This window comes from Vidua chalybeata, chromosome 11 (assembly GCF_026979565.1).
Source record: "Vidua chalybeata isolate OUT-0048 chromosome 11, bVidCha1 merged haplotype, whole genome shotgun sequence".
Classification (NCBI taxonomy): domain Eukaryota; kingdom Metazoa; phylum Chordata; class Aves; order Passeriformes; family Viduidae; genus Vidua; species Vidua chalybeata.
The window spans coordinates 15,419,164-15,442,247 of NC_071540.1; the positions used below are offsets into that span (position 1 = coordinate 15,419,164).

The 23,084-nt window shown below is 37.9% G+C and overlaps 1 protein-coding gene across 3 annotated transcripts in view; it reads left to right on the forward strand.

The window, feature by feature from the left end:
* Positions 1 to 23,084, forward strand: part of WWOX (WW domain containing oxidoreductase) — a 484,843-nt gene that overhangs the window by 205,985 nt on the left and 255,774 nt on the right. The window contains exon 9 of one of the 3 annotated variants that reach the window (XM_053953288.1): positions 15,449 to 15,535. The exons of the other annotated variants lie outside the window; for them this stretch is intronic. Within the exon in view, the coding sequence (XP_053809263.1) occupies positions 15,449 to 15,499 (51 nt within the window). The 3' untranslated portion in view covers positions 15,500 to 15,535. Of the gene's footprint in view, positions 1 to 15,448; positions 15,536 to 23,084 lie in introns of those variants that run through there. 3 annotated transcript variants of the gene reach the window in all.

Genomic DNA, 23,084 nt, shown 5'->3' on the forward strand with positions numbered 1-23,084 from the left:
CACACACACAGGAACAGGCACAATTATTTAAATTGCTGGCTTTACAATAAATAATTGTTTCATCAAATGAGTATCCTTTTCTAGCCATCCTGGTGCAGAATGTTGTGATTAATATTATATCCATACACACTGTCAGTATCAAAGGAACTGCTGAAAAAAAGATCAGTGGATTTTTTTTTTTTTTTGCTATGACCAGTGCATTTGCAAAAGTGCTTTATAAGCTTTTATTTCTTTGATAGTGCTTTGAATTTGCTTGTTAACATTCAGCCAGAAGTTTTACAATAACAACAATAATCATAATTAACAGTAGTAATTGCTCCTTGACCTCTGAAAGATGAGGATTCTAAATTGTCATATTTAACCTCTGTGGGGAAGGGAAAAGGGTCTTTTGCTTGGAGCATCTTTATGGGGACACTTCATGAAGTCCTGCTGCTTTGGATAGAAATATTCATGTTACACCATCTGTTTACGTGTCTCTTTTAAAACTCAGGTATACTTATGTTGGCAACATTCAGCATTTGTGTCAGGTACTGTTCTGGCAAGAAGATAATTCATTGTTTTGGGTAGTGGTTAAATTAGGGGTGTTCCAGTGACAACTAACGTGAATCTGCTTAGAAACTGCATATTTTGGATAATGTCAGTAATTATAAGAACATATTTGAGCAGGACACTTTCCTGTTTTTCTAGGTGCCTTTTCCCAAGATGATGTTTTTGCTTTTTAACCATGAATTCTAAGAAATATTTTGGAATTTTTTATTAATAAGAAAGATTATTCAGTACTGGCCATTTTTTGTTTCATTTAGATTTTTTTTTCAAATAGGTTTTTGTAGCAGCAGACAGTACATTTTAAGAGAAAAGAAGTGAGACTTTTGTAGGAATCATTGAACTGGATTATTTGTCGATCACAATAGTTTCTGCCTGAAATATTTTCAAACACAGACTTAGCTGCTGTAAAAAATAACATGTAATTTGTTGCATATCACGTTTAGAAGAGTAAAATTTCTTTTTAAGAGAATTTCATGCTAGAAATGGCCCAGGAGTAAACTATATTTAATTCTTGGAATATGAGGTGGCAGGGGAGAGAGAGAAAGACTGTTCCAAGTATATTGAAATTGAAGCAGCTAATGGGGTATTATTAGAAGTAAAAATGCTTTATGAATGTCTAGAGTTTATGTTCAGATCTGTATCTAAAAAGCATTCCTATAACTTTTGGAATCACTGAGTAACCTCTTAGTTTCTTACTGCTGTCTTCTTACTTGCTGGCATTCACAGGCTATTGAAAAGAAACCACAGAGTTACAAGAAAATGAGCAGTGTATGTTCAGGGAAAACGCTTGAGCTTTACCACTTGGGAAGGAAATTAAGTGGTTAGTGATTTGCATAATGTGGGCAGCACCTTCTACAACATCCTTTATCAGAACCAAAATGACTAATGTCAGACCACAGAGTCCTTTTGAAACCGTGGGGCTGTTTCATGTTCTCTCTGAACCTCTACGTACTGCACAGCACCACTGTGTCCTGTTATAAGTTTTCATTTTGCACAATGTAGACCTTTTTAATATTTATCAGCATGCTGCCTCTAACTTGATACATTTGTACTGCACAGAAATTGATTTTCAAGAAATGTGTTTTGGATTTTTCGCACGCTTACGGGGTTTGAGAAATGCATATTTGCATAGAAATAATCTTTAGTGAGCTAAATTTTAGAGTATGTCAAATTTATAAATATCACTAGTGTAAAGACATATTTTTAGAAATAGATTTCTGGCACAGTTTATTTCAATTCCATTTTTCACATTTGTGTCACCAGTATAGCTTTGGCTTGGTATTTTCTAATGCATTTATTTTCGGCACTCATGTTTTAGAGATTAAACTTTTCCGTTGTCTTGCTCAGGCAGCACAGCCTGAAAATGAAACAAAGCAAGTTAGGTGCTTTGTTTAAAAAACATCCATTTGGTTTGAGACATGCGGCCAGGAAAACTCACCTCCCTCCTTTTTCTTCTTTCAATTCCAAGCAGAACCATATTACTCGATTTTTCTGTTACTTTGTCCCTTTACTGAAAAAGGAAGTTCTCTATTTTTGAACCTCCCATGCATCTCTGAGGCACATTAAATTTCCTGTGGCTGTTCCATTGCAGAGTAGCTGCTGTGGCTCTGCTGTTACATTATGCCATTGAAAAAATACAGATGCCTCATGCACAATCATAACAAGTGATAAATTGAATTTGTTTGTTGGTAGAGACTCCAGAGTTCTATCTAAACAAGAACAATCTATGCTTTAAACACAAGTAGTAATATGTGTGTGTGGAAATGCAGAATATGCTCTCAACTCTTCAGGTTGGGATCACATTGTCGTAGCACTGAAAGGATGTTGGAAATTTATTCTCCAGCTCCAATTTCCACCCTAGAAATGGACTTTGTGTTCACAGAGGAGGGAAACTGCCTTTATCCCCCCGTTTTGGAGGGTCCTCTTCAGCAAGGCAACACCATTGTGCTTATCTGTTTGGTGTCAGGGAACATGTAACTCCTTCCTATTGCCTGAAGTAAGAAATTAGGCTCAAGGAATAATAAACAAGCCTGGTTTCTGTGGGGTTGAATGGAAAGATACACTTATCCCAGAAATAAATTTCAGCTGAGGCCTCAAAGAAGTCTGTAGGCTTGTTGATGTAACAGCTTGACTTGGTTTTGAGTAGATGTGTCCAGGGAAAAGCCCAGCTCCAAGACCTGGCTGCAAGTTATTACAGTGTTCTTAAATTTTGCTGTAAGTCTCATTATACCACCTCCATTTTTTAGTCTCTGCAGTGTAAATGCATTTAATTGTGGTACCTTGACAGAATTTCTGCAGCTGCTTCCTGTTCGAAATACTGTGCCTAATCTTTGTATATACATAACACAGGCTAAATTACTTGAGGCCAGTTTTCCACTCCCTCTGGAAATGAGCCCCTGGTGTAGAATTCGTGAGGCTCCTGCTAACCAAATGTCTCTGTGTACTGGCAAAGGTTTTGCTGCATTCACTGGAGTAAGTTTCCATGTGCGTTTTCAGGAGGTGCTGCTCTTCTTCTCGTGTCCTAAAAAGTGACCTAACATCAGGGAAGGTGCTTGGCTTGGCCCCAGGCACTCTTACCATAAAAAAACAAGGTACCACAGAGGGGCATTTCTCAGTGGGAGTCATTCAGCTTTGGACTTTTTCTCCTTCACTGGTCAAATGTGTTGGCCCTTAAGGAATGACATGTGTGGTCTTCGGGTTTGTAGAAGTGTGTAACTTGAGAAAAAAAAATGTACATCTTCTATTTGCACACAGAAATATTATAAATACAATATAATAACCTGTTCCCTTGTTTATGTGTGTTAGAAGATTAAAGCCATTGGAGTATTTAAAGAATTAGGTTTGTTAATATGTGGAAAAAGGAGGGAAAAGGAGGTCAGGGTATCAGGGTTGTGCATGGCTGTGTTTAGGAAGAAATGCTCAGTGTCACATATGGGACAAATTTCTCTCTGCTGGCACCATCCACTATGAAATATTGCTGCTGTCCTGATTAAAAATAAACCAAAACAAAATACAGTACAATACTCAAGGTATTTTTATTTTTCATCAGGCTATATCAAAAGTGAGAAGAATTTTGGAACTCCACTGTAAAATGGTCAAGGTGAAGGAACTTTTCTATGAAATTCTCTTTGACTGGTTGAAATAGCTTAAACACTATTGACCATTCTCCCACCAGCTCAGTGATGTGTGGCATTTTGAATCATCCATTTTCTATGAAGACTACCTGGGGTTAGCATATCATTACTTGATAACAGAGTTTCAATTCTAACCCACTGGCAGCACTGAGCTTTAAGCTGGATACACTTACTTGCAGGCTCATCCAACCCTACATAATTGTCTGTACATTTATTTTATTGTCAACTCAGAAACAAGCTGAAGAAACTAACTGTTTGCTTTAGAACACATTAACTTCTTTATCACATTAATACTAACTCATATCTTATTTCCCAGTTGCAGTAACAAAACCATTCAAATATTTCCCTCACAGGACAATATCTTTAATAGCTTCTGTGTGTTTCCTATTTTTGGCTGTTTCTGTATAAACAGACTAATCTAATAGCATGCTGAACCATCTATACTTGGCAGAAATTCAGCAACTCACTCATTTCTATGGCAAGCTGGGATGCCAAGGGAAAAAAAATCCTCACTTTTATTGCACTAAGATCTTTCTTAAAGTTGTCTTTTATAAGTGTAATGTGGCTATCACTTGGGTTACTGCAGCACCTTGACTGAAGAAACCCCCACTTTTATTGCAGTGCAGGATAACCCAAATAGGAGGGCATTATTCCCTTCACAGTGTCCACTGGAATTCATTTACCTAATGTATTCAGTATCTCTCATGTGCACTGCTTTAAATGGTGGTAAAGCACACACTTTAAAATATTGTTGAGAGCCAGTTGGGAAGGCTGGAGAGACAATCTGGAAGTTACTGGAAAATCCTTTTATGTAGTTATCTTGCTTGGGGTATTCAGCCACTCATGGCAAATGAAATTTTGTTGTCCCTCCATGGTGATCAGAACCCGTGCTCTGAAGCCACTCAAGACATGTCCCCAATCTATTTTGTGGCTGTGATCCCAGTGTCCTCCCATGGCTTATGTGGATAAATGGGTGAAATGCATGGTTCTGTTTCTGGCTGCTGCTCTGTGCCTCAGGATATGCAGTTTGATGTACATTTATTTTGGGGCAGTGCTATCTCAAGCGGTCTCAGGCTCCTGCTTCCCTGAACATCCCTCCTCATTAAAGTCAGCACTTTTCCATGGTTTATATTTCAGTCAGATTAGTTTCCTGATCCAGTTCATTGCATGCTCAGATAAATTCTTGCACCAGCAAAAACAAGGCAGAAAGAAGTACGCAAAGGCAGTGAGTATTTAATGCAGTTTAAAAAGCTTTGGCTGTAGACAAATGTCCAGCCATGGTTTGGTGTCTCTGCAGTCAAAGCAGGAAAACAACATCTTACAGTTCCTACCAATGGTGGGTTAGTATTTGTGATAAATATTTGAGCTATTGATGAATGTAGCTATAAAAATGCAAATTGTGATGGTTTTCTTATTGTTTTACAGTGCATCAGCTGCAAAGCCTCTTAGAGTGAAGGGGTTTATTTTATTTTGGGCATTTATTGATACTTACAGATTTATTTATGTAATTGACATTTTAATGTCCCTGTCCTTGTAACATTTGGGTGTAAGGAGCTTATTGAAACCATCCAGATCTGAAATCAATGCATCTCTAATACAGAAAGGCTCGTTACCTGCATTGGCCCAACTGTACAAAAATAGCTCGCTCTTGGACTGTACTCAAATGCACAGTGGTAATGTCTTACTTTAAACCAGAGAAATATTGAAGTCTCTTAGGCTTTCCATTTCCTTGCTTGTTTTTTAAACTGTATTTTTAACATTATTTTTGCTATAGTAGGCCAAGTTCATCCCTAATATAACTGTATTAAAATCAGTAGGGAGACTTGTAATTTTAAGAATAAGAGACAGTAAAGTGCTTTGCTGGATCAGGGCCTAAAAGGATTAGTACTGTGGAATGTTTATGGTGACCATAGAGGTAACTGTATGAATAAAAGTAATTTTAATTGCACTGGAGCAGTTGGGGAATTTTATTCCACCTCTCAATAAAAGAAATAAAATACAGAATAGACTCCCACTGTCAGGCAGAGAATCCTATAGAACATCTCACACGGCTTTGCAAATATTGAAACAATACAAAAAATTCAAAAATCTGAGATATAAAGCCCCTAGCTTTTGTTTTGTGGCTTGTGCACATTTTAAAGCAGGTATTTGGGACACAAATTATAAGACCAATAGGGAGTATTGATTTTTAAGTATAACTATAGTGGCTTTGAGCCCATTCTATGTTTTTCATTAAGGCACCAATAGGAGATTTTTTTTTCCCAGAGAACTGAAGCTAGCTGATATTTTTTTATTGTATTCTGTGAAGGAAAATGATGAACAGACAGAGATGATTTCTGTATTCAACCTGTTCCTAATTCCCCAGGAAAACTTGGCATCAGGTGAAACATCTGGTAGAATACAAGTTCTTCCCTTCCAAAGGTGGAGTTGGGACTAGCACTTTTTCCACTAGGATGGATTTGAACATGTGTCTCCAGAGTTGTTTGTGTAAGTCCTTAATCTCCAGTATTTACTGAAGACACTTCATATTTAGAGTGAAAGGAGGGGAAAAGCAAAGACACCTGAATTCATCACAGAGGCTCAGGACATCTTAGAGGGACCCAGGTGCAGGAAGAGCTTCTCTGGTCTTGGCCTGGAAAGCAGCAGCCTGAGGCAGAATTGCATGTAATGGAACATTCCTTCCATCAACCTGTGCAACCATTGGGTTTTAGAACTTGGCATTTGAAATGCAAGAATATTTGTTATGGGCTTGTTTTTTATTTTTTCCCCATCTAGTTGCAAAGTATTCCAGATATTGCTTAAACTAAGTGACTACAGATTTTGCAGTCTGCTTCAGAATGTGGATTTGATAGGTCATTTAGAGGGTTAGTGAGTGCTTGTTTGGGGAATATAAGTGACATAATCGTTTACTGATGCAAGAGCACTTGCTCTGGGTTTGGATCCTGCTAAAAGCCAATGTCCTTGGGCACGTGGCATGGAGGAACAGTGCCAAGTGCTGTTCCTGACTCTAGGATGCATCCTTTGTATGGCAAGGTTTTAGCCCAGGTGCTTTAGTTAAACTCAAGTGAGCTAATTGAGTTTTGCTATGTAAAATTCCCCCTGTGCTTTAAAGCAGATAGGCTCAGCGGTAATCAACTATTGTACTGGGTTGCAGTTAATGCTGAGATTCACTGAGAGAGGAAAACAGTCTCACTGTCCAAAGTAGAGAGTTATTTGTTAATCCTCTCCTTTTGTAGCCACACAGTAATTCATTAGTAGAAAAATGTGCCTGTGCTCATTTCTAGGAAAAACATTCATGAGAATAGATGTTCAGTGCAGGTGCTAGAAATGAGGATTTCGCTGTAGGTGCTGGGCTCTTGCCTGTGGGTGTGCGCTGCAAAGGGCTGGGAACTGACACACACCGTGGTTTTCTGATGTGTCAGCAATGCTAAGATGTTGCATTTTGCCTGCAATAACAGCTTTGAAGGTGATCATCAAGCGTTCAGTTGAATTTGTACTCTTCTTTCTAACATCACTGTGCTTGATGATAAAAATCAGAGTTTATATTCACACAGAGATTTGGGCGCTTCTTCAGGTTGTTTCTGAGCCTTGAACGTGGCTGTTTGCTGTGACCCTGAGGTCAGGCAGCACTTTCCCCCTTTCTTTTTTTTTTTTTTTTTTTTTTTTTTTTTTTGCCTCTGAGTTAAGGTCTGAACATTGCTGTTTTTTGAGCCTCAGATAAGATCAATTTTCCAATTGTGTAATACAGTACCTGGCTTTTCTGAATGGCACTGTTAATTGTCATTGACTATAACAGAATATGAATAGCACAGCCACTTGACACCAACTTAATGGTTCTGACTTTTCAATGGTGCCAAGAGTGTAAGGCTAGAGGGGAAAAAGGGTCAGTGGAGAGATAAGAGCTTCCGATTCCACTGGAAAAGATTAAAGCTCCTGTGTCGTTCAAGTGGTACTTGTGAGGGTCACCATTTCTAGGAAGTCACCTTTAAACTGGAAGTGATTGAGAAATTTCTAGTACAAAAGGTCCCTTAGAACAGCTCCCCGCCCCTTCTCCACAAGGTTTTTTTCAGGTTAATGGGCAAACAGAAAGATACAGGTCTGGGATGGCTCAAGGAGAAATGTGGGCAGTGATATTGTGGATGACACAACCTGTCCTGAGAGCAGCGTTGCTAACTCTGTTAGCCCTGAGGAAGAATCATCTTGTTTACTGCTGTTTTGTCCAGCTGGGAGCTCTGGGAAATTTTGTGATTCACTTTGGTACCTCTTTTAAGAAAAGCTTACTGTCCTTAAATACACAGCTATCGCTGCCCTCTGGGAATTTGATCATACACAAGATTACCTGCCTAATCTGATCACAGCAGTTCTCACCACTCTGGGCTCTGAGGAGCAGAGGCCAGGAACAGAAAGATATTTTACTTCTCTTCCTTTGTGGAACATCAGCGCAGGGAACAGCAATGCTTTAAGAACCTGTCGTTACTTGTATGGGATGCTAGATAATGATTTTTATATTGGGCTTATTTTTTAATAGAATTTCTCAGGGATTTCAGAACATCTAGTAGCTAAATGAGAGGAGTAATTGCTGTGTGGGAATCTGGGAGAGGTACCTGGTATGCAGATGGAGACGTGCTTTGAGTTGTGTGCCGGATGTTTTAACGTGGGGCAGGCAGGGTGCTTCAAACTGACAGAGAGTAAATTTAGATTACATATTAGGGAGAAATTCTTTGCTATGAGGGTGGCAAGGCCCTGGCACAGGTTGCCCAGAGAAGCTGTGGCTGCCCCTGGATCCCTGGACGTGTCCAAGGCCAGGCTGGATGGGACTTGGAGAAACCTGGGACAGTGGAAGGTGTCCCTGCCCGTTGCAGGGGGTGGAACTGGATAATCTTTAAGGACCCTTTCAAGCCAAACCATTCTGTGATTTCATGATTCTTGAACTCAGTCCTCAGCACACAGGTAGGTGCTGGAGAGTCAATCCATGCAGTTTAAGTCAGGCAGAACATGTCAGACTTGTGTTGATTTTTTTTAGATGACACCAAAAAACAGACAGAAACAGGAGTAATTTCTTTATCTATTTGTGTTCTGATGTTGAAAGAATGCCATTAATGTGCAAGGGACTGACTCAGCAGAGTAATAAAATACTGGCAATATTATGGTTTCAGGTGCCTCTGAAGGAAGAATTCAAAAAATCAGTCTAGATAAGAAGCATGAAGAACCTCTGTGAGATCATTCTTTTAAATACCTGACATGAAAAAAGTGAATCTAGAATTTAAATAGTAACTAGAAGATATTAGGAGGAGGGAACAGTCTCATTATCTTAATATATCCAAAAGGACTGGTATAAAAAAATCTTCAGTTTCCTTGAATCTGAGTTGGGCAAACTCTGCCAATTTACACAAGTTAAAAATATTAAAGAGTTGCCTTCTGAGTGGTATGTGTCAGTGGGTATTTCACTGTTGTAAGGATTTGGGGGAGGTGGAGTTGTTTTTGATGTTTTATCACTAAGGCTGTTGTTTGGGAACAAAGCTTCCAGAAATGGTTGTCAGGGAAAGTTTCTTTATTCTGCCTGATCTAAGTTTTCCCAGTAGATTTCCGTTTAAAAAGAATAAATAGAAAAAAAATAATAATGCAAAAGAGTCAAAGTGAGAATTAGATATAAATATGACACTAAACTATATCTTTTAATACAAAAGAACTCTTTTTTAATTAGAAGCTTGGAAGGACATATCCTTTAATTGCTGCACTTGTAGTTTCTGGGCCATCAATATCCTTGCTTCTTTCATTAATAAACTGGCAAGTCAAGTAGGAAAACTGCAGGAGTATAATTTTTTCCCTTAAGCTCTACTTAATCAACAGCAGACTTGATCAAACAGAAAAAAGAAAATGTAAATCAGTTGCATTAATTCTGCTGGCAGTAAATAGTAGGAAGAAAGCTAAACATGAAAGAATGCTCATTTTGCAGCTGATATCTGGGGTAGGACTGAATGGGAGAAATAGGTAGTTAAACAGCTCTTTAGATTGTGAGTGACTGGGGGAATACTGGGGTTTATGTATGGATTAGCACAGTGATGGACCCTGAGTAGCAGAAGACGATGACTAATTACCTGACAGAGCAGCACTCCAAGAGCCTTGGTCATTGAAATTAATTTCTGTTTTCAGGACTGGCAGAAAGCAGCTGCAGAATTTCAGTTCAATACTCAAATTAACTAGGAGTCTAAATTATTTCTCTGCACATATGGTATTAGAGGAGTGGGTTACTAAATTGATCTTGATTTTACACACTGAGGCAAGAATTATTCCACCTTTTCATCTGAAGTCCATGTCCCCTGAAATGGGGGAATAAAAGCTGTGCTGTAATAAACTACTTGTCACTGATGTGAACTCTGTCAGATAGTTAACATCTTAACATTTCCTGGAATCCCAGGTGAAGGAATTATAAAATAAAGTCTTCTGGGCTAAAAGAAGATTTTACTACCTACTCTGCTGAATAAAACACACTGAGTTGAACTTAAATGAATTCATGGTTTGAATCGGAGGATGCCCAGGAATTTGTTTGTTTTACAGTGTGTATCTTCTTGACAACCTGGTATATTTGTAACTTCACTGACTGGTAAAAGAGGTGGGAAAGCTGTCAGTAGGTTATTATTGATGAACTTGTAATAGTTTGAGGCATGACAATAGGAAAAAGGGAAAGCCAACTGCATAAAACCTGCAGAATCAACCTTGTAAGAAAAACCTGCATACACTAAGGTGAAGTCATACATCCCATGATTCTAAAATGCAGGAATTCTGCCAGATTTCCATGTTGGCAGTTGACTCATTACATCCAGGAGCATTTCTCCTTTTGCCAGTAGCAAAACTCCCGGAGCCTTTTGTCTGTTTAAACGTTCCTCATATTTTAATTTATTTATCCAGCAAAAATAAATTTCAAATGTTTATAAAGTAAATAAATATGAGAAGGAGGAAAAGAGAAGAGTATGAAAAATGGAATAAATATTTGATATTCAAGAGTAAATTTTATTTCAATGTAAAATTAGCCAGGAGGGGTGTGCGAAAGCCATTTCTCAGCACTTGTGCCCCATAGTGCTCTTGCTGAATAAATTATGTTACTTCCTGCTCTTTCCTGTGTGCTGCCTCTCAATAGACACTTCTAGGCAGGAGGATTACCACATAAAACCAGGAGCTTTTATCTTACTGGATCTTAGTCCTGTGTGGAATCACTGTGGTAACTGGTCACCTTAGTAACTAAAATGTGTTTTATTTCCTTTGGTGATGCTAAGGCAACACAGCTATGGAAGAATGGGCTGGATTTTATTCTGGTTCCATAATGAATTTGTACAGCTAGCAGTTATTTAGAAAAGCAAAAACAAACCCAGAGAACATTCTTTTAGTCAGCAAACTGAGCAAACTTGATCACGAGGTCAGTGAGACACAATGCACTGAGAAATGTGCTCTGGCATTTGAGTAATATTCACAGTATTGTGGTGGTAATGATTATGAGGTTATATACAATAATTTACTTGTACTGTCAAAAAAAAAAGAAATCCACAAAACCAATTTTGTTAGACTGAAAGTTAAAAATTATTTTAGTCCCCAGTACATATATTAATAAGAATACAATATCATAATCATGTTAAAAGTTTTATTCCCTCCCCAGTAATTTCTTTCATAATCCTTTTGCTCTTCAGCTCTATTGTCCAGGCATTATTTTATCACTGTATATATTGTCTGTGTTCTATTTTTGCATTCATTAAAAGACCTGGTAGGGTTTTTTATATACCAAAAAACACCAAAAGAATCACTAGGGAATAACACATGATGTCAGGTATATTGTTTTCCTGTTCATCTTGTTGATGGAGACAGAATTCTGTGTCTGTGTTGGTATACCAAGAATCTTGAATTAAATTTCATTTAGGCAATTGATTTGAGCTGGCTTTGCATAGAGATGTAGGTGTCATTTGTGCTTTTATGTACTGGAAAATTAATATTCCTCATATTAATGCCAAGATTCTACCATGATTACCATTAAGCAACCACTAATATGAATTCCCTTGCACTGCCATTACAGCAGATGATACTAATGATGTGTTTTTGTCTTTGATGTGGATAACACATAGTCCTGAGAGTGTGCTAGACTGAGAACTACAATATTTCAGATGTATATTGGTGAGCTAAGTTTTTTTCTCTTATTTCAGCCTGCAGTAGAAGGCATCATTAATGATAGAGCAGACACTGGTCTGTGAAGGTCACATCTATGAGTCTGTTGTCTACAAATGTGAAAATAGGACAGCTCTGAGAATGGCTTTGAGAGTAAAAACACAAGTGCATTGAATACCTCTCAAATGGAACTCAGTCTGTTTTCAGAATGATTTCTACCAAGAGCAGGATTTGAAAAGCTCAATTTATCTTTGTTGGTCACCTGAACTTCCACTCTTCAAGTGTTTATCACTCCCTATTAAAACACTGATACATCAATTTTTACATAAGATTTCTGTGTTGAAGAGGATAACCTAAGATATATAGATTCAGGATATAACTTTGCTTGCAGTAATCATGGAAAAAAAAGTTTCTAGTAAATGGAAGAATTTTAAGAAACTATGAGAAAACAAAACAAAAAGAAAAATATTAATTCTTTGACTTCTAAGAAAAAATGATAAGAGGATGTTCTGTCCTTCTAGACACTTGTCCAGCATGGAGTCTCTTCCTTTTACTCTGTGCTAACTCAGCATCTCAAGAATCCTGTGGAAATTTTTTTTTGTTGGTGAAATATTTTCTTCTCAGCACGAGGCCATTGCCATAGTCAGGATCCTCTGGTGGTCTTGCAGGGGTAGAAAAGTGAAAAAGCTTCTGCTCATTGTATCAGCTGACCCAACAAGGAGCACTGGTGAGCAATTAGAGTCTCATGACCATGTACTGTAAGTTGTTTAATTGTCTTTTGCTTGGAGTTAAACAAACTGGAAGCTTCAGATGGCAGAGCACTGCCATTTTTCAAGTGCAATTGCAGAAACAGGAAATCTATAAAGAGGGCACATATTTCATACGTTTTCTCCACTTGCTGCTGAGACCATTATTAATGCTGCAATTTAAAAATAAAAGATACAGAACATTAGAGTTCTGAAGGAAGTCTCGTTTTTGTGAGTTAGATTAATTCTTCTCATTGATAAAGTCTTGAATACTAAAGAAAATTACAGGGGAATTTTCACTCTCGAAAGCCAAACCTGCTTTGCTCTTTGCCACAGCAGAAATGTTCAGGGGAGAGAAACTGGGATGCCTGGTGTGTTTTTAACTTAAACAGCACCTTAAACCTGCTAAATAAAATAACTTTGGGCCAGATCCTGTCCTGGTGAGTGTTGTGGTGGAGCTTGCTTGTGGTTGGGGTATTTAATCTCCCCTAGGACCCAGATGATTAGCATGTCATGTCATGAGGAGGTATTTATTGGGATGGAAATGTTCTTGGGAGGTTCGTGTTTGCAGGTTTAAATCAGAGCTAAGCATAGAGTTCTAGGGCCTTATTCACAGTAAATTTTATGTTGGTGAAAGGTTATGGAATGGGTTTCTGTACCATGTCTACTTGCTCTCACAAATCTCAGAAGAGAAGAGATATGGACTCTGAACTTTGTTGTGAGTGTTCTGTTTTTTTTTTTTTTTTTTTTTTTTTTTTTTTTTTTTTTTTTTTTTTGGTGGGGGTGCATACCAAGCAAAGCAAAGCAAGGGAGAATTTCCTGACATGCCAGTTTTAATTCTGCAGTGTTCCTTTATGCCCAATATAATCTCCTGTAGCAATCATACCCAATATAATGTCTTGTAGCAACTGGGGCTCCAGGATGAACGTTAGTTCATGGGTCTCAGTTAGAAGCTTCTTCCTTAATACCTGTGTCTGATGGAAGCTGAGTTATTAACCCCACTGGGCATGTAATTAACTCACTGCTTGCAAATTAGTGATGTCATTGCTGGGGATCCTGGTTTTGGAAAGGAGCTTCTTCACTGCCCTCCTGAGCAATCTCTTGGGCTGTGAAGCTCTTTCTTGTGACTGCACAGGAGTGTCCGTGCCACAGACCTGTCCCTGCTGGCTTCCTCACCTGTAAAGAGGAGAGAGGAGGAATAATGAGAGTTAACTTTAGGCAAACAGTGAATGTACACCCAAGGAAATGTTTGAAACAGGCACAGAACCAAATCTGTCATTGTCCCAGTATGAAGTGATTTATGCACTGTGTTATGTCATGATTTAGTGTGTTATGTCATTTGGTAAATGCAGGACAAGGGTTTCCTGGAGAAAAAGAATAAATGTGGATAAAAAGTACTGTAATGTTCCTGTGCTCTAAGTTGTTCATAGGTTTTGGATGAGTGGATAACGTTGCTGAGTGGGCAGGGAACACAAGAACACAAACATTTCCTTCTCAGTTTTCCTATTTAGTCCATATGTAGATTTCTGTTTATATAGAAAAGAGATAGAATGAGATGAATGAGGTTGTGTGCAGGGTGATGTGAGTGTAAGCCAGAAATAACCAGCACAGTTATTGCTTGCTCCAGATCTGATGGTTCCATCCCAGCAGACCCAAGTTATGGATACCTCTCTGCATTTATACACGTGAATAACCTTTTGAAGTGCATAAAATTCAGCCTACTCCTTCTGCCCACTGGAACAGTGAACTCTAAGGCTCCTTCCCCACACCCTTAGGCCCTCACACACAGTTCTACAGAATTCTAGTCACTGTGCTAATGCAATAAAGTACTTTTGTCAGTTTTGTTGACAATGCCTAATGATAAAAACATTTTAAGACAGCAAAGTAATAAACTAAGTGGTGTCTCTATATAAACACATGAGCATAAATGCTTTCCTGAAGAGTGGACAAGAGTCATCATTTTGTGGCAAGTAAAAGGAGTTTGTGTAATTAATGAACTTCTATTGGTATTAAAGTTTTAAAATTAAATTAAAATTTGGTATTAAAGATTGTTTAAAGTGTGGATACAAGGACCAAATCTTGTATGCAAAAGCATACAGTGCCAGAAGTAACAGGAGATAAACCAAGCAGAATATGAAAAAAAAAAACAAAACAAAACTGATTCCCCTTATATTTTTTACATAGTTCATTCATTTTTTCAAGTTTGTTGTTAGAATTGCATTTATGGTAAACTCGACTGCTGTTTGCAGTTAAAGTTAAATAGAATGTTTTGGTTTCTATGAAGCAGATATACTAAAGTTGGCTTGATAAACCCCCATTGGTATCTTCAGGGAACAAGTAGATTAAACAAGTAATTATACCATAAGGCTTTTAGAAGTTAGTAGATTTAAATACATTGTATGAATCTCATCTTAATGTAGCCTTTTGTCTATAGTGCTTCCTGCCAAAAAAACCTCCTGACAGGAAATAAACATTAAAATAATCTTTAATCCCTTGTCTGGTCTATTACCATTAACAATTGATGCACTTTAATTTTGTGGGATTTTAACTACAAAATGGAATGGCTAAGTAGTGATAATTGGGTTTGGAATTATACGGTCATTTATATCAACAGAAATGCAAGTGGCTGGGAGGGTGATTAATTATTTAACATTTCCTGGCTGTAGTTCCTATTATAGAATTTTCTGATATATTCTGCTGTGAACAATTATCACCAAATGAGGATAAACAAATCTGTGATGTGAAGTCCTATTTATAAATTAAACTATATTTAGAAAATGTCTATTTCATTTGCATTTTCCCTTTCTGCTTGACAGCACTGTTGCAATCAGCTTGTTTTCAAGGTTTTCTGCCCTTTCTCTAATTCTTCAGATTCACACCCCAGATTTTGTGCAAGAAAACCAGAGCTTCAGACATCCTTAAAAGAATTCCCATTCCAAATAAAGATGCAGTTTATACAGTCATGGTAATGTTTGCATGTTCTGTTCCCCTTTCATTCCCTACTAATAGAATTAGGGCATGCCAAGGTATTAGAATTTAATCCTGTGCTGGCATCAGGCTACATGATTTAATATGTCCAATTCATGAAGATTTGGGAGAAGAACACTGGTGCTTCCCTTGTTAAGTAGGATTCTTTGGCATTTGAACTCTCATCCTTGGGAGCTTTGTCTCAGGGAGTTCCCATTTCACATTGTCTCACGTGGAGCCTGACTGTCACTTTGGTGCATTATGCTCATGTGTCCTTGTTGAAACAGATACAAGCACAATTTGCAGTTTGTTTTTCTTTTACTTTCTTACAATATGTTTGCTAAAAAAAAAAAAAAAAAATTAATGTGCATGCTGCTTATCTGACAACAGAACAGAAAGTAATTCTAATTATTACTTTCCAAGCCATTTTTTCCTGACAGTTACACTGAAAATTTTCCCATCCCTAATTTCCATTAAAAAACCCCAAATGAGTACAACCCTTAGTTTGAAAATGATTACTAAAAGCACCTGAGTTTCTTCTTCAAGCAGAGCTCCTAACAATCATCCCTGGCAGTCTTACTCAGAAAACAAAATCCAGTTTACATGCTTATATATCAACAAAGAAGGAACAACAAGATGATGATAATTATTGCTAGTGCAGTGTCTAGATTGTTAGTCACAGATAAGGACCCAGCCATATTAATAAATATGCAAAATCAACCAAAAAAGATTGTTCCATGTCCGTGCTGTTTAAAATTTAAGTGTTAATCAAAAGTCAGAGATACAGATAGATAAAAAGAACAAGCGTATAATGAGATAATATTAATCAATATGGTAGGCCCTGGTTTTAGGCATGATATTTTTCTGATGCCAAAGAAAAGATCAGATACCAATGAAAAGGAGATTTTTAACGTGGATTATGAAGAAAGATAATGAGATAATACTGCAAGTGCTTGTGGGCAGATCTGTAAGCAGAATAAAAGAAAGCATGAAAATGCTTGTTTGAAAATTTAGGAAGTCATCAATGAAAATGACTATCTTGAAGTCGATCTAGGGTGAGTGTAGACATGTTGATAGTGAAGCAGGATAAGCTGGATTAAACTGAAGAGTCTCTATAGACAGACTACAGTATTAGAGGAAGAAAGGATGAATTTTTTGTGGAAAAGCAAGTTTTCTAGCAAAGATGCTCAGCATAATGTGTGTAGGGGCAGAGAGAAAAGAGGTGAGGTAATTGTAGGTTGGACCTTCTTGTGTGTGTGTTGGGTAAAAGCCTTGCAGTTAAAAAAAAAAAAAAACAAAAACTTGGCAACAAACCAGACAGAAATAGATAAGAACACAAATCTAGAAATAGAGCATGCATGAGAAGTAAGTTCTGATGGGGTATCAGTGATGGCCACTCCAGAGGTCTGGTGGGTAACACTGGAGGAATTTACAGAAGGGGAGCTGACCAAACACATTTTTAGAGAGATTGTGGAAACAAGTCAAAGAACTTAATTACAAGATGAACAGGCAAGCATGTCTTCCAAAGCAAGATGCAGGGATCTTTCCCTTGTTCTTTGCACAGCACCCATGCAGCCTATCCTGAAGTCCTGAGTGGCCTGGAAATTGGGAGAAAGCATTTTGGAAAAGGCTGACCTGGCTGGGTCAGCTGATTTTCAGTGTGAGAAACCCTATTGTCAGTAATGTTGAACAGCAAGGGACAGAAAGTTGTGGGCCCCTGACTGTCTTGAGGATGAGTCACTAAAGATCAAAACCCTCAATCAGTTCAGCCCCCACCACCTCAGCTGCAGGGCCAAGGCACAACATGGCTGTGCACATTCACCTTTCTCCTGTCCTTCATTAAAGAAGGATTTGTGCATCAGCCCAATAAATCTCCAGCAGCCTGATGTGTGTGTGTGATGGGCAGCCAGGTAATGTGGTGGAAGTTTTGGGATGTAGGGCATCAGTAGAGATGGGCAGGAACCCAATGTAGATGAAGCAAAATGCAGAGTTCAGCTGAAAGATGAGGGACGAGGCTTAGTGGGGTTGTGGGAGCTGGTGACTCAATGTACAGGGCTCTGTGAGAGCCCCAGCATTAACACATTCTTTGTTCATGCCAGAAATAGATGTGCTTGTCAGCCTTTAGGAATTTAATCTAACTCAGTAGCAAAGTGTTACATGTTCACAAACACTGGATTTGATTTTCTTTTAACACACTGGTCAGGTTTCACACTCAGCTTCCCCATGCTTTATGTTATAGTGTGGGCCTTGAGCTCCATCTAAGTTTTTCCCATAAACTAAAGAAGGAAGGTCTATTAGATAAACTGTGTAAAATCATAGGCTTTATTCTTTAGGCACACAGCACAAGAATAGTGCAACAGTGCCTCAGCACTGCTGGGTTTGTGTCATTGTCAAAATCTTGGTCTGAGCCAATGGAGACAATTTAGTACTTTATTCATCCACACATATCCAGTATTTATCAGGTGATGGTCCATTAGTTAATGTGTCAAACTCAGCAGTATGGGAGGAAGTGGCAGTGTGTATAGCACATTAACATGTTTTTCTAGTTCACACTGATCTAAATGACCTGAAATCTAATTGTGTGGATTGCTTATATCTTTTAGCACTTACTGCCATTTAGCAACTGCTACACTTGCTAGAAATATATCCAGGTATACATAAATCCAGTTCAGGGGAACCTTTTACTTCAGAAGATTAAAGTATGTTAACACTGCATGTAACTAATTAGAACATATAGCAAGTGAAGTGTATTTTACATTTTCAAATGAAATTTCTCTCAGCATATGCTAATACATATTAGGACATCTGTTTATATTTTCCTTCAGTCTCTTTTTAAACTGCATGTTATTTAAAATACTGTTGTCAGCTGAAATAGTATAGCCTTAAACAATACTACTTGTATATGTAGTTGTGAACTCATATGTCTGCTTTTGAGATGTCTTTCTGCATAAGCAGATTTTTGTTTTGTTTTGTGTAAGTGAAAGATGTATAAAAAGTTGTTTTGCTTCATTTAAATTGGAGCAGGGATGAAAAAGGCAGAAAGAAGTCAGTAGGATAAAATGTGGTGCTATCCCCACTAGGTAAAGTTGTCCAATTACGCCTGGTGTCAGAACTTCTCAGCATTTGAATGGCTGGGAGGGGATACTAATTTCAACCTTAATGATCGCTGCTTTAGGAGTCAACATCACAACACTTCGCTTATAATTTTAGCACATCTGTCAGCCTGTGCTAAAAAGGAGCCCTGGGCTAGTGGGTGACTGAAGATCCTTTTATCCCTAGAAAGGATTATGTATTCCCTTCAAGAGTGGGAAAATAAAAAGGTTATAAATACCTATTCGCTGTGGCCCACATTTGCCCTGTTGACAAACAGTGACTTTCACATCCTGCTTTTACATTCATAAGCACAAAAATAAATAAAAACTATGCAACTTCTCATTGTATAGCACTTATGGAAGCAGCCCATTTATAATGTCACATATTCTATAATACCATATAGTCCCTAAGCTGGACTTTTTTTCATTTCAATAGATCACACTGATTTCCTGTATGACTTTATCTGCCTAATACAAAGTGGGATTGAACAGTTATTTGTCTGGATTTAGCCATTCCTTATCAAACATTTATGATTTAGCTGTTGCTACAACATCTTCTTGTAAGGTCTTTCTTATTTTTATCTTTTCAGGAAGGGTTTGAATGTGATAACAGGGCTGTAATAAATCTATCCCTTGAAAATGAAGCATATTTTGGGAAGCTGTGTGCTATCAGCTGCCAGGGGAGGGGAAGCTGGAGGGGCAGGAGAGTCATGCGAGTGGATTGTTCCAGGGACATTGTGGGCACCTATCAGTGAAAATGATTGACTCTTTCTAGTGGAGGGTATCAGTGCATTGAGATTGCAGCCTCCTGCCTGCATGGTAGGCTGCTGTTCTGGAGGTGAAAGACCCAATAGAAAAGGGAGTTTTGCCTAACCAGGGCAAATTTAGAGAGCCATCGTGAAGCTGTAGGTTGAAGAAAAATAGCACAAGTCATAGAAAAGTTAGCAAGTTTGTGCCTTCTCTGTTTATAGAAATAAAAATAAGGTCTCAGTCTAAATGTTTCTGTTTCTCTTTCAATTTCTGTATTCTTCATCTAGAGAGGAAAAGAAAATATGTTAATACTTATAATAATAATGACGATTTAATTAAATGGGAGTGGGACCTTTTTTGTGTTGCAGTGTATTTTAAAGTTTAGTTTGAACGAAAAAAACATACTAAACCTATCCATTGTGTATCCCAGATGTTTTAATATTCCTATCCAGAGCATTTTGCCTGAACATTTTCCAAACAACCTCATCATACAGAAGTAATTTATTTTTCATTACATAATGCTTTTCATTCAATGATTTCAAAATGCTCTGCTAAGTGTGCTTTTTGAAGTGCCAAACTAAGTGTCATATAACCCTGGGGAGATGTCTGCTGGTTTTATTGTACCTATTTTGCAGACAGGTAAATTCAAACACAGACAGATTAGCAGACACCCTGTGAATGAGTAAAGCAAGGAAGTCCAAAATCCTAATTCCTGCCTGCTGGGAGCCAGCCCTAAGCATGTGCCCCTTTGTTCAACACTCCAGAAGTGCTCAGGCTGTGTGTAGGGAAAGAGGAGAAAAAAAACTTTGCAGAACCTATAAAAGTTAATCATTACATTGTAAAGGCTACTTATCTGATAATGAACATTTAATACAGAGCCATAAATTTGCATGACACTTGGAAAGAAAATGTTCTTTTGTTTTTGTATTCAATTCCCAAGTCTGTTTATAGTTAATTTTTTAACTTGCTTAACCGAGGCTGTATTCTGTCCTGTCTCCTTTTTTATGCCTCTTCACCAGTGCTTTCAATGACCTCTCTGCAAGTTTCTTTATATAGAAACCTGCTATGCTATCTTGAATGCACAAGGTCAATAATGATTACCCTCTAACTTTGAAGGGCATCCCCCTTCTCCGCTTGCAAAATCAAGCCACAAAGTCCCTGCATCCAATAATTGTGATTTTTCTTATGAAATGCAGTATTAAGAAAGGTATTTTTATTTCCCAAACCTTAGAGCTTTAGTACATAAGTATGTTAAGCCAGGAAAGTCAAGCTATAATATTTTTTTTTTCAATGCAGGAAAGTAGGCCTGATAGTTTAATTTAAAACAAATCCACATTAATGGAAACATTTTTTGAAATATATTTCAAAAGAAGTCAACAGCCTGGTATTTTTGAATATGTGGATGGAAAGCTGGATTTCTGTTTTTTAATATCCAAATGATGCAGTAAGAAATGGTATTTTTTTTTTTATTTCTAGAGAACTGTATCATGATCTCTGCACACTCTAAAGGCTTCAGAGACTTTAGCATGATCTGTACAGAAAAGCTGCAGCTACTGTGAACTGCAGAGGATTTGTGTAATGAAATTATGCCTATCTTTTGGAACCAATGGTCCTCTTATAATTATCAATAAACAAAGTCAGTTAAAAGAAACTACAGAAAGGCATCTAATAATAAAAATGCTTAAATTGAATTGATACTATAGCAGACATTGACTGTGTCATCACATAGCTTAATAGCTGGAGCCTGGGTTCAATACTATGAACTTGGGAAGGTTTCCTTAATGAAAGAACTGATGTTTTCTGTTCAGTAGCAGCAATAGTTTAATTTTTTTAATTACCTGCTTTAAAAGTTTACATGCCACTAATTGTAGTATTATACATAAAAGGAGGTACTGTATATCAGAAAATGGGTTCTCAAACATAAATGTGAAATAACAAGTAATTTTAAAAATAATGCAAATATTTTATTTAACATTAATAGATGTACTCACTGCAATTCTTTTTACCAACAAGTAATTTGGAGAGCTATTCAAGTATATTCTCAGAAAGCTGCTTATTTGCTTTTCAGTGTCTTTTCCATCAGTTATTCCAGCTTTTCAGGATCTGCTGGCAAATATTGTTTCCCTCACTCCCCCCATTATTAACAGAAAGCTCAGAAAAAGGCATGTAAGTTAGAAGAAATGTGCATTCATGTAAATAACTAAACATATATAAATTAGCTTTAAAAATTGAATTCACTGAACATGAATAGTCACTTAAAGTGTAACTGGAATTGACTGTGTCATGTATCAGCCTAATAGCTGGAGCGCTGGTTCAATACAATGAACTTGGGAAGGTTTTCTTAATGAAAGAACTGACGTTTTCTGTGCAGTGGTTGCATTCATCAGACCACACAGTGTTCATTACACTACAAAGGACTGCCAATGTGAATTGTTAGGATCATCTATTAGGTAAACCGGATGGGGACAAAAGATAGCAGTGGAATGAGAGGCTCCAGCACCTCTGCAGGATGTGGAGTCTGACTGCTTTGATGACCTTTCACCGATGCATTAGCATCTATTCACACAGGGATCCCAAGTTCATTCCCTGATTCTGCTAACCAAAACTGGCAAGGAGCCAGTGGTAGGTGCCTTCATCTCACTGGCTGATGATACAGACTAGCCCTATACTTTATAGGGCCACCTTCTTAAACTGCTTCGTTTAAATATCCTGGAAGTGATCAAAAGATGGACACTCTCTAGCAATGCTAATTTGTCATTAAAACCCACCCTGGTTTGTGGTGCTAATTTGGAGAGGTGCCATAGACTGGGGTTGATTTCTTCAGAGAGATGAGCCCTGTGCCATTGGGAAATGGGGAAAACCAGACATGCTGATTGGCAAGGTCGAGGCTGGAAGGCCCATCGCTGACTCAGGAGCAGGCACGTTAATTCAGTGGGGATTTGCATCCCCTCTGTCCCTTGCTTACCTAATAGGAGCATTGTTATGCTGTTTCATAGGGAGCTTAGTGACTGAAAAGGGAGATTTAATAGTAAAGATAAAAGTTTTGCTTCAATTCTCCCAACATCCAGTTATTAAGAAGCTAGTCTGCTCTGTGAGGCAGCTCACTACAAAAGCATTCCCAGTTCACAGACAGGGGCTGTGTTACTGCACATAACAGCTTTAATTCTTTCCCCTGGATGTTTAGAGTAGATGTGTTGGTATCATGCACTGTTTTTCCTCTCACTTTCAGTGTTCAAGCTGAAGTTATGTGAGGGTTACTAGCCTAAAAGTCCATACCTCAAGGTCATTCCCCTAACCTTATTTCCCACGTGTTTAAATGTATTTATATAGATAGGTAAAATATGGTAGCTGCTGCCACATAACCTTGTTTCCCTTGCTGACATCTCCAGTGGATGGAATTGAATATAAAGCTGTTATTTGGGATGGGGACATGTAATGTCAGTCCTGCTTTGAGCACAGGTGCAGTCAGTCCACCAGGCAGAGGTGTCAGCTCTTTTGCCTCACCTGCCACAGCCACCACCACTGAGACCTGCCAGACTGTAAGGCCTGCCAGAGAAAAAGCACCCAAGAGGTGCTGAAGTTGCAGTGAAATTTGTATCCAGCAAAAATTGCTGAAGAAATTTTAAATTGCTTGTTTATTTTTTTCAGTGTTTTAAAGCTTGTTGAAAATTCTGTGTGTATTTTCATTCCAGCCTCTG